We start from the raw sequence: 12,340 nt of genomic DNA, 5'->3' as shown, positions 1-12,340 counted from the left end.
AGCGACAGGTAGCGGACCCTTAAGAGTCAAATTGTTGGCAGGAAAGAGCCACGGACCAAAGTTGGTCATGGGGAGCCTCTGTAAGGAGCACAAAATCTCAGAGCAGACAATAGTGAGGATATCGAAATATATATATTTTATAAGAAAGGTTTAAGGTCATAATCCTCATTGAGTCCTAGTGGTGACAGAGTCTCCAAGATACTAATCCATTTAGTCTCTCTCTGGAGTAAGAGCTTCTGTCTGTCACCCCCCCTTCGTAGGGGTGGGATTCTGTCTAGGATTTGGAACCTCAATTGGTTCAAGTTGTGGTCATGCATTTTAAAATGTCTGGGTACCGGAGCTTCCACTTTATTGTGTAATAATGCCGCCCTGATGCTCCTTTTGTGCTCCCCTATCCGCTCTTTCACTGGCCTGATGGTCTCCCCCACATAAAGGAGCCCACAGGGACACTTTAGAGCATACACGACAAAGTCCAAATTGCATGTATAATAATCCTTAACAAAATTTTTTTTACCTGATCTAGGATGAACAAAATATTCCCCCTTAATGACACTGTTACAATGTGAACAGTTAAGACAAGGAAAGGTGCCCTTCTTGGGTTCTGAGAAAAACCTAGTTTGTTTTTTAGAGGTACCAATATCTGACTTCACTACCATGTCCCTCAAATTAGAGGCCCTCTGATAGGTAAAGAGCGGTGGTTGTTGGAATATCGGGGGTAGTTGGGTATCTCCCTGGAAAAGTTGCCAGTGCTTCAATATAACTTGTCTAATGTCCCTATTGAGTGGGGTATATGGTGTGACAAGTGTGAGTCTTTCTACTTTCTCTGTAGTCCTGGTTCCCGATAGAGTATCTTGTCGGGAAAGGGAGCATCAGGGCGGCATTATTACACAATAAAGTGGAAGCTCCGGTACCCAGACATTTTAAAATGCATGACCACAACGTGAACCAATTGAGGTTCCAAATCCTAGACAGAATCCCACCCCTACGAAGGGGGGGTGACAGACAGAAGCTCTTACTCCAGAGAGAGACTAAATGGATTAGTATCTTGGAGACTCTGTCACCACTAGGACTCAATGAGGATTATGACCTTAAACATTTCTTATAAAATATATATATTTCGATATCCTCACTATTGTCTGCTCTGAGATTTTGTGCTCCTTACAGAGGCTCCCCATGACCAACTTTGGTCCGTGGCTCTTTCCTGCCAACAATTTGACTCTTAAGGGTCCGCTACCTGTCGCTACTACAGGGTCCCTCACAGACAGGGTCTAGGGACACAATGGGGTCATAGTAGACAGGTCGGTTGCATTGAACTTGTTACCTTTGTTAAAAAACTTTTTCTTCCCCCCCCCCTTTCTTTGTCTGTTAAATATAATTTTTTGCAGTTTTAACCAAATCTTTATTGGAGAATATTATAGTTGTTCTTTCTTTTTCATACAGCTGGTTACCCAACTAGCTCTCTCACAACAAGATTTCACTTTTCCCTCTTGATCTCCTGTTACAGGTGAGCATTAACATAACGATACACTATACTATTCTGTGTTTTAAGTGTATGCAAGTCTGTTTATAAGATATGCATCCATTGATGCAGTACCTATGTATTATTATTGGTGTACATACTAATTCATTGTTAATATAAAATTTATATCCTTATTCTCATTGGGATTTATATTTATATCCCTACTGCAAGGTCCGATTTACATTTGTATCTGTAAATGCATTGTGGTATCACAACAAACTTGTGTTTTCGCTTGCTTTATAACTCTATTAGAATGCTCGTTTTCAATAAAGTTGTGTGAAATACGCATGACGCAATGACGCACGTATGCGTCGGAATGCGGAAGTAGGACCGTGGACTTAATGCGGCAGTGTTTGCCGCCTAATCTGAGGATATTTAAACCCTGATGTTTTTCTTTTGACAGCACGGACACTGGGGCCACCGAAGGGACGCATATGTCCCGAGCGCGCAGACCATTCACAAGGAAAGCTCACAAGGAAAGCCCTTCTATTAACTTCAGTCCACCTCTAAAGGAGCCTTATACTGCCGATTGACTTCATTGACTACAACAGATTTTGATCAGCCACCAGCAGATACAGAGTGGTGATCATTTTTTCTACCATCAGGAATTCGTTCCATCCCTTCCATTCAGACCATCTTTCACAGACTACAGCATCTTCCTACAGGATACAGCATAAAGAAATAGACGACATTGGTGAGATCAACCCACAGATAGTGGGCAAACATATAGTGCACTATATACTGGACTGCCACTTATTAGGACTTTAATACTTGGTAATTTTTTCATTTCTTTCATTTTTTGCATTTTTCTCATTTTTTCATCATTTTTTTCATTTTTTCATTTTTTTCATTTTTTTCTTTTTTTTCATTTTTTCTTAATTTTTTTCTTAATCTTTTTCTTAACCTTTTTCTTTTTTCAAGTTTTTTCATTTTTTCATTTTTTACACTTTTTTGAACAATTCATTGCACATAGGAGGATACTGTGTCTAGATAGATATTTGTACATAGTTTGTGTATATAAGATGAATTATGTGCTAATTTGATGAAATACCATTATCTTTATGAATTATACTTATAAGCTTTACAATAAATACTATGAAATTAAGCATAGGTTTAACAATTATTTATGCTTTTGATTGAGTGCGGTATTCATATTTGTTTATGATATTGATTAGGAGGTTTTTTGTGGGGTTATACCTCGAATACCGGCACCTAACACTTAATTGAGTGCCAGCACAAATTGTTTTTTTGCATACCTATAGATCAGTGAAGAGATGTAGGAGGGGCTAGAATTGTTCAATGCTTTATAGGTATGGGTTAGTACTTTGAATTAACTCCTATAAGATACAGGAAGTCAATGTAATGACTGGCAGAGGGGTGAGGTGTGAGAGGACCGACTAGAGAGGAAAATTAGTCTGGCGGCAGCATTCATTACATACTGTAGCGGGGCAATACGGCTTTTGGGAAGACCAACTAGGAGAGGGTTACAATCATCCATGCAGGAAATTACTAGAGCATGGACAAGCTCCTTAGTAGCATCTTCCGTAAGAAAGGTGCGGATGCGAGCTATGGTTTTAAGATGTAATTTACAGGATTTGGCAACACGCATTCAGTAGCCGCGAAGAAAGTCTGAAGGGTAGGAAAGGCATGATCTACGTGTGGTTGAGAAAGAGAATGGCAAGGTAGGGAGAATTCTTTCCTTAGCTGTTCAATCTTGTCGGTAAAGTAACATGCAAAGCTATCGGCAGTAAGGTTATTTTGAGGGGTGGACACAGCAGGGCGAAGAAGAGAGTTAAAGGTGTCAAAGAGACACCTGGGATTGCAGGAGCATGAACTAATGAGAGAGGAAAAATAGGACTGTTTGGCGAGGGCAAGGGCTGCGCTGTATGAACACAATATGAATCTATAATGGAGAATCTATAATAGCAAGGTACCATTTAATTTGATGCATAAAAATTGCCGATTATCTTGGCCTTGGCAACAGTATAATCATAATTTTAATAAAAATAGAAGGTGAATATTTGCTTAAAGGAACACTATAGTCACCTAAATTACTTTAGCTAAATAAAGTAGTTTTAGTGTATAGACAATTCCCTTGCAATTTAACTGCTCAATTCACTGTCATTTAGGAGTTAAATCACTTTTTTTCTGTTTATGCAGCCCTAGCCACACCTCCCCTGGCTATGATTGACAGAGCCTGCATGAAAAAAAAAAACTGGTTTCACTTTCAAACAGATGTAATTTACCTTAAATAATTGTATCTCAATCTCTAAATTGAACTTTAATCACATACAGGAAGCTCTTGCAGGGTCTAGCAAGCAATTAACATAGCAGGGGATAAGAAAAGCTTAATTAAACAGAACTTGCAATAAAGAAAGCCTAAATAGGGCTCTCTTTACAGGAAGTGTTTATGGAAGGCTGTGCAAGTCACATGCAGGGAGGTGTGACTAGGGTTCATAAACAAAGGGATTTAACTCCTAAATGGCAGAGGATTGAACAGTGAGGCTGCAGGGGCATGTTCTGTACACCAAAACTGCTTCATTAAGCTAAAGTTGTTCAGGTGACTATAGTGTCCCTTTAACCACTTCAATGTCAAAAATATGACCAATCAGAGAGAGGTACAGGTTATATAACTTGTGCAGCAATTCCGAAAGTCTTCTTTCTTTGATGCAGCAAGCAAATTCTAAAGGTAGGAATTCATACAGCAATGTGCCTGTCCAGTCCCTTGAAAGGTTCCCATTACTTGTTTCTCAGTGTTCAATATCTGGATGGTCATGGATTTCTTGTATCTACCTGTTGGTTCAGTGGTGTGTTGAAAACGGAATGGTGCAGCTTTAAAGGGAGGAGGGTTGTCAGAAAACAACTTCAGAACATCACTAATTGCTTTCCAAAAGGGTCATCTTGGGACATTCCCACCAAATGTGTAGAAATGTGCCTATGGCAGTATGACAATGGCAAGAATTGCCTTCAAGGGCAGGCTTGACACTGTGGAGAAAGTGCGGTGTTCTATACAACACTGACAAAATGTTAGAAGCTGTTTCTTGCGTTTTGCTGGACGATGTGCAATGGTGAGCCAAGTCACAAATCTTATCCCACTATTCCGTAAGTACCGTCCCCATTGCTGTTTCCCAATTGCCCTTTTATTAAAGGTGACAGGAGATTTCCATTTCATTGGAGCAGTGCGTATAAGTTGGAAATGGCATGTAGCTGAGGTTCTGGGTCGTCACATAAAAGTTCAAATGGGGTTAAAGTTCTACACAAGTCTGGTCATTGGGTTATGTAGTCTATGAATCATTTCAACTGTTCATATTTCAGCCTGTGTATGTCCGGGGAGCCATCCAGTAAAGGTTGAATCATGTAAATGTTGGATCCTATCCCCTAGCATCGGGTGATGAACTTGAATGAAAGTCTGCTGAGGAAACCTTTTGAGTGCTCCCCTCTCCATCCCAGGGCAAATTTAGGGTTGTCCTCATTAAAGGGTAAAAAGAGAGAAGGAAATGAAGAAAGGCCTATCTTTGGTGCAATCCTATGCCATATGTCCAGAGTAGCCTTGACAAAGGGTTGAAGTTGTGAAAGTTTCCTGCTCTCTGTTAGAGTCATCCATGTTAGAGCTGTCAAAGAGCTGCCCATCCAAATCTTTTCAATCTCCTTCCACAATTTGTTGTGTTCCATCTTAACCCATCCCAACACCTGTTATAAGTGGAAAAAGCACTAATATGGAAAAGTCAGGGATAGCAAACGCCCCTCAATCTTTGATTTCATTAGTAGGAAATATTTAGTTATATTTAGGTGCAGGGGTTAAGCAAATATGAAGTTTCTTCTCTTGAAATAAAATTAATACTTTAAATGGCACATAAACCTATACTGTGAAAGTGTGATATATATTTTTTTCTTTTAATACAAATCCCTAAATCTCAATGAAGCAGCACATCACTGAGGAAAGTTGTACTCTCTGACAATGCCAGCACTAACAAAGTATTAAGTGTTAGACAACAAGGGGGTGGTAGCTCTGCAGCTAATGAAAGGTACGTTTTTTTAATCTTAGAAAATGTGTTGAAATTTAAAACAACATAATTTTTGCAAGAATTAATTTATGCACTACAAATACTGTATGTATTTTTACACATATAGATTTTCTATAATGCTGTACACTGAAGGCCAAAAACATAAAAAGTAAAAAGGTTATAGTTTAAAAATAATACATTTAGAAAAAGACAAAAAATATATAGACCTATTTGACTATTCTTCAATATCTTTGCAGATGTGGCTGGGACTTTTGAAACCAATCTCGAAACAAGTGAAAAGTAAGTTGCACCAAGAAATATTTTGGATTCTATTAACTAAACTACAACTTATGTTGACTTGAAAACCTTCATGGAAAATCTGAGTCAAACAGCTGAATTGGAAATAGTGTTTTAACTTGCCTAATATAAGCTATGTATATAACTATGTTTTGCTAGTCGATTCTCCTATCCGCGCAACCATTTTCTCTACATTACAGTTAAAGAGACACTCCAGATCCCTAAAGCGTTTTAGCTTTCTGAAAAGCTAGAAGAGTGTATCTTCTTTTTTTCATTTTGCAAAAAGTGCATATTTCAATACAAATGTATACCTGTATACAGCATCTTTTAAGCTTTTAAGCAGACAACAGTTCTTATTACTTCCTGGTTGCTTAGCTCAGTGGAGCTAAGCCCAAGAGGCAACAATTGTGCAGTGCACCTGATTTCCAAAGACTTCATTGAGCTGCATTGGGAGGTCTGTGATTAGACAGCCACAGAATGTCTGGCTGGGGTTAGAAGGGGAGGGTTTGTTCGGGCTGCAGATGAGAGATCTGTTTTAGATATAACTCCAATGAAAAAATGCATAATTAAATGCATGCATGCTTTCATTGAGGTATATCTTCTAAACAGAGATTTATTTATTTTTGTGTTAATTTTGTATTTGGACAGTGTAGTGTTTTTTTAATGCAAACCTAACAAATCAGTTTTTTACTATAGTGTTTTACAACATACAAACATCTGCCCAGTACCAAAGTTCACACTTTTTCCTATGTATAACTAAATACTTAGTTGAATTTACAAACAAAAAGAAACAAGGAAAAAATAAAGGGATACATTAAAAGATTAATTTAAAAGCACTGCGATAGTGTTGCTTTAAGGCTGATGATGATTTATTTATTGAAAATAAGTATCACATAAGCTAAGAATATGTTCCCTAGTTGCTAATTCTAAATATACTACAATCTGGCAGTAAAATCTAAACAATCTTGGGAAAAAATCATTTTAGATATTGTCCACACTTTGTCCAAGATCATGCACAGCAAAGCAGGAATAATAAGAAAAAAGTATTCCATACTTTGTCTTATTTTTTTAATTACAATTAGTTGAAAATTTTTTAAAAGAAAGACAGATTAGGAAAAAGGAAGAGAGCGACTGGGGGAAAGGTAAGTATGACGTGACAGTAAGATGAAGTGTTCTGGGTGCCTATAGAGTCCCTTTAAACCACTGAGTGGGATCACTTACCATGCAATCACATAACACCAGTCTGAAGTGGTATGTGAGCCATTGGAATACTTGCTTTCAGAACAGCAAATGCCTCTCACTGTGACGTTCAGCCACTGTTATGCACTGAACACCAGAGGCGGCTCTCTAATTAGGCAATTTAGGCGGCTACCTAAATCGCCTTAGGGCAGAGTAACTTGTCGGGCTCTCGGTCCTTGACCGAGGGCCCGACATCGGCAGGAGGCCCAGTGGCTTGCCCTTCATGCCGCCGGGTGCGAGGTCCCTCCCGTGGGCCCAGAGAGCCGCCGGGTGTGAGCTGCAGACTGAAGTGTCTCGCGATCACCAGTCAATCAGAGCTTTGCCGTGGGTTACCACGGCAATGCTCTGACCTCTTGAGATCGCAAGATTCCTATCACGCAGTCTGCCGCTCACATGTGGCGGAACTGGAGGCCCTTTCCCTAACTGCCACCTGTCACTGCCTCACTGCCATCTGTCACCTCTACTACCCTTACTGCCACCTGTCACTCCCTACTTCCCTCAATGCCATCTGTTAGCCCCTACTCCCTTCACCGCCATCTGTCACTCCCTACTCCCCTCAATGCCATCTGTAACTCCCTACTCCCCTCACTGGAGTGTCTGTATGTATGTATATGCAGGAGTTCATTAGCACGATGCATCATATTGTGTGAATGTAGGGTTCTAAATGTTAGTACTAGAAGCTTGTTTAAATTTAGGTCTGTGTATTTATGAGCAGTGTCTGCACTTGTATCCAGGTTTTGGATTTTGTATTATGTAATTTCCTTTTCAAAACCCCCTTGGACTTGCAATATGTATCTCTTCTGTAAAAGCAGACGTTGTGTGCATTGAGCCACTGCATCTGCCCATTCACTACAGATACATACATACAAACACACACACTGATATTGCATCCAACCTCTCTTTCACCCCTCATGTCCAATCAATCACCAAACCCTGTCGCTTCCATCTCAAAAACATAGCGCGCAACCACCCCTATTTTACGCCGGATGTGGCTTCGGTACTGGTCCATGCCAGTCCCCCCCTGCCTTGACTACTGCAATCCCCTGGTCTTCAGTGGTCTCACGTGTTCCCAGATTGCACCGCGGCAATCTATAATGAATGAGGTGGCGAGGCTCATTTTCCTGTCCGCTCGCACCTCCCACGCCTCCCCGCTTTGTCAGCCCCTGCATTGGCTTCCAGTTAGATATAGGGCTCAATTTTAAATTCTGGTGCTTGCTTACAAGTCCCTACATAATGCTGCTCCAACCTACCTATCCTCCCTAATACACAAGTATGTCCCGTCGAGGCCCCTACGCTCTGCCAAAGACCCACGTATATCCTCTGTCCGTACTCCCACCTCTGATGCTCGCCTCCGAGATTTCTCCAGGGCTGCACCTCTTCTGTGAACTCCCTTCCTTCTCCGTAAGACTTTCACCCAGTCTCCACTCATTCAAAAAATCATTGAAAACTCACTTCTTCAGGAAAGCATATCAATTAAACTGTTAGCTCTTTTTTATCCCCCACCCCCATTGACTCCTCTCCTGCAACTCTCAAAATTTACCTACTAAGCCCTCAGTGAATACTTTTCTAACAACCTACTTTGTATCCCTACTTTTACTCTTTGTGTCACTATACCCCACTCCCTAGCATGTAAGCTCATTGAGCAGGTCCCTCCACGCCCTCTGTTCCTGTACATCCAGTTGTCTGGTTACAATTACATGTCTAATAGTCCACCTATTGTACAGCGCTACGGAATCTGATGGTGCTATATAAATAATAAAATAATATTAATAATGCATTAACCCAGACATTCACTGACAGTATGCACACACTCTGATGTACATTGACTTGAGTCCTTCACATACATGATTATTGTACAAACTACTCCATGTTAGGCTTCTCCCTCTTCTACAAACTCCACATGTTCTCTCCCTCTACCCAAACCTTTTTTTCTCTCCTCTACTCCTAGAAATGTTGTTTACCCTTCAAACCCCACTTGTACCTTTATCTATCCTATTCCACCTCCTGTCCCTTTGTCCTTACCTGTACCCCATGCTGTGCCTGCTGCCTGTCCTTACCTGTACCCCATGCTGTGCCTGCTGTCTGTTCCCACCTTCATAGCAGACTTCCCACTGCTTCCCACACTGTGCTTGCTGTGTGATGAGGGGGCGGGGCTATGGCGTCACATCCCGTCCCTCTCACACAGAGCTCTAAGCACAGGAACTGGAAGTGCTGCTTGGCCAGCATTGTAGGAGTGAGTGTGGGTCCCTGCTGCTTGCCTGCCTAGCATGCAGTAAGTACTGCTTAGTTAAGTACTGTGGATAAACTGGGGAGGTCTCGTGATCTCCCCAGCCAGCCCATGAAAGCAGCAGACATTGAGCTTGCACACTCCTAAGGCTGGCCCTGCCTACAGGACTACTAACGGGAACGGCGTTCCTGCTGTGGAAAAAAGTACAGGAACGCCGTTCCCACGTGTTCCTGCAGGACTCGAGCCCTAACTTCTTGTACAAGGTGACGCCGTAGGCATTGAAGCAATGTAGCTGGATTGGTGTTCATCTCAAGGGTCTGAAATTTTAATTTTATTTTAGAAGTCTACTAGTGTACCTGACAGGATAATTGTTTCACACTGGCTGTGGATATTTGTTACATTGTATTAGATTGTTATGTTTTACCATTTTTGTTACCATCTTACCGTAGGCAATTTGTTCCTATGACCAGTTTGGACTGTACCATTTATTTTATTAAATATGTTTATTCCTTTTTGTTTTGATTTATGAAGTTGTTAGGTTTAAGACCTAGACAGTCCTGGTTCTGTCTCCCTGGAATTGGACACCAGAACCTTCTAGGCTTTAGTGTCTGTTTTTTAATTTGCTTATAACATTATATTAAAGAGAAAATAGACTCCCCAAAACAAATTTATCTTAATGAAGCAGTTTTGGTGTACATATCAGTGAATGTTGGCTTACTTCAGAAGTTCTTATCTCTTGCTCTGTAAATTAAACTTTAATCACACAATGTGGCTCCTGCAAGGCCTAGCACTCTATTAACAGAGCAAGACATAAGAAATTCTAAATTTAATAGAATTTTCAATAAAGGAAGTGTAAACATTAGATGACTCTTTATAGGAAGTGTTTAGGAAGGCTGTACAAGTCAAATGCAGGGAGACATGCATAAACACAGTAATTTAACTCCTAAATGGCAGGGAATTGATCAGTGACACTGCAGGAGCATGATCAATACAGCAAAACTGCTCCATTAATCTAAAGTTGTTTTGGTGACTATAGTGTCCCTTTAAGCAATAATAGTCTTCATCCTTCTGTCACTGTTCTTCATATCATTATAAATATAAGATGTGTATATGACTCGAATGTTGCTACTTTGTGATATATCAGAAAAAAATATGTATATTTGGCATTCATGAGACAGAGTATAAATTAACCGTGTTATATTGCTTTAAGATCCAAAGGAGACTGTTTTCAAGTTCATGGTGAAATTCTTCCTGGTAGATCCGGGTCTTCTGCAGGGAGAACTGACAAGGTAAATCATTCACGACAAATGATATCATGCTTCCCAGCATTTTAGTTTGATGTATTTGACTTGGGATGATGCTTTAATGATGATTTTAAACTTGAAGAAAACTTTTTGTTTAACCTCTTTCAGTGAGCCATTGAATTGTGATCCTCCCATCTTGGTGTCTAATCTACACACCATCACATTTTCAGATTCCGCTGTATTTCCCATCCATCCCACTCTCATTTTCTCAGCATACCATTTCTCATCTTTTAATCCTATAAATAGATTCACGTCCTGTAGCACATGTAGAGGCTGATCGAGCACAACCCTTTTTTGGCTCCGCTGTTAGCAGAATTTGCTCTCATAGAGCCTACCAATAACTGCAGAATTTAAGTCTTGCTCCTTCACCAATCAGTGGACTACCACTTTAATATACATTACTTTAACAGCCTAATGAATGGGTGTTGTTCACTAAAAAGGAGTTGAAATGAGTTCAGTTATTAAGAAAATTACAATTAAAGAAGCAGAGTTTACTTTTTTTTACTTCCTTTTGCAAAAAGGAAGTCCACAAAATTACACATAAAAAAAAACCCTGCATATTGCACAGTGTAGCTTTTTGTAATACCTTGACCTCATTGTATCAATCCTTCACTTCCAAGGTATCTCTTTGCACTCCAGATAAAAAAGGACTTGGCCTCTGGGAGATTAACGTGTAATGACAATAGTGCTGCTTTAATGGCGTCTTATATTCTCCAGTGTGAGTATAAAATCATTCATTCAGACATATGGGGTAAATAGCTAGAATAGAAATGTAGGACAGCACATCAAATTATATATTGTTTTACAAAAATACTTTATACAAAGTAATTTTATAAGTGTATACAATTTTATTTTTCCATTTATTTGTTCATTCTATATAGAAATATTGGGAAGGTAAAAAGCTTTAATGTGCTTCTCAAAGAGTCTGAAATATTAATTTAGAAACGGAAATACCATTCTTGTCACTTACATTAGATGTGACAAACAGAGATATAAATGGACAAATATTTATATTATGTTTATGGATATTTGGGTTGGGGAATGCAAATTCTAAAAAAAAATACCTTCTGAATGAAAAGTGAATATCTCTATGTGAGCAACATGACAATATACAATAGGTACCTAGCTAAAACTACTGACCTGTACTATACACAGCCCTGCAGTGTGTGTATTAGCACCCCTTCCGTTATCCTTACTCTGATTGCTATGATGCATACAGGCTCCTAAACAGATTAAGGTCAGAAACAGGCACATGTTGGCATAGAATGCAAGTCTCAGAATGCTCATTCAGTCACATTGCTTGTTGTGCAAACATACTGTCAATCATAGACCACGGTAGCAACAACAGCAGGGGCTAATTACCTACATTAATGATACTATCTCTCTTAAAATGTTGATAATTTATGACAATTCGGTGTTATTTTCAATATGTGTGTATTTTTTTTTTTTATGCAGCAGAACTGGGGGATTACGACGATGATATAGCCAGAAATCATCTGGAACAGACCCAGTATTTACCAAATCAAGAGTATCTAGACAATAAAATCCTGAAATATTACCAGCGCCATTTGTAAGTCTAATCATTATACAATAAATGAATCAAACTGCAATCCGGCAAATGGATTTTTTTTTTTGTCTTCAATAGACATGCAGTCAAATCTAAAATAGGTCAGGTGTGTCTAGAGAACAAAACAGGTTGATCATCAAAATACACAGACAGGGTTATTTACTAAAGCTGAATTGGATTTAT

The 12,340-nt window shown here is 39.5% G+C and overlaps 1 protein-coding gene across 1 annotated transcript in view; it reads left to right on the top strand.

Annotated features, from left to right (window-relative positions):
* The window catches only part of FRMD7 (FERM domain containing 7), a 55,510-nt gene that overhangs the window by 13,283 nt on the left and 29,887 nt on the right, over positions 1-12,340 (top strand). The window contains exons 3-6 of the mRNA XM_063433537.1: positions 5,781-5,823; positions 10,497-10,575; positions 11,211-11,308; positions 12,046-12,160. Of these exons, the coding sequence (XP_063289607.1) occupies positions 5,781-5,823; positions 10,497-10,575; positions 11,211-11,308; positions 12,046-12,160 (335 nt within the window). The remainder of the gene's footprint in view (positions 1-5,780; positions 5,824-10,496; positions 10,576-11,210; positions 11,309-12,045; positions 12,161-12,340) is intronic.

This window comes from Pelobates fuscus, chromosome 9 (genome assembly GCF_036172605.1).
Source record: "Pelobates fuscus isolate aPelFus1 chromosome 9, aPelFus1.pri, whole genome shotgun sequence".
NCBI classification, from domain to species: Eukaryota; Metazoa; Chordata; class Amphibia; order Anura; family Pelobatidae; genus Pelobates; species Pelobates fuscus.
Note: the sequence above shows the minus strand (reverse complement) of the source record. Positions and strands in the feature narration are given on the sequence as shown.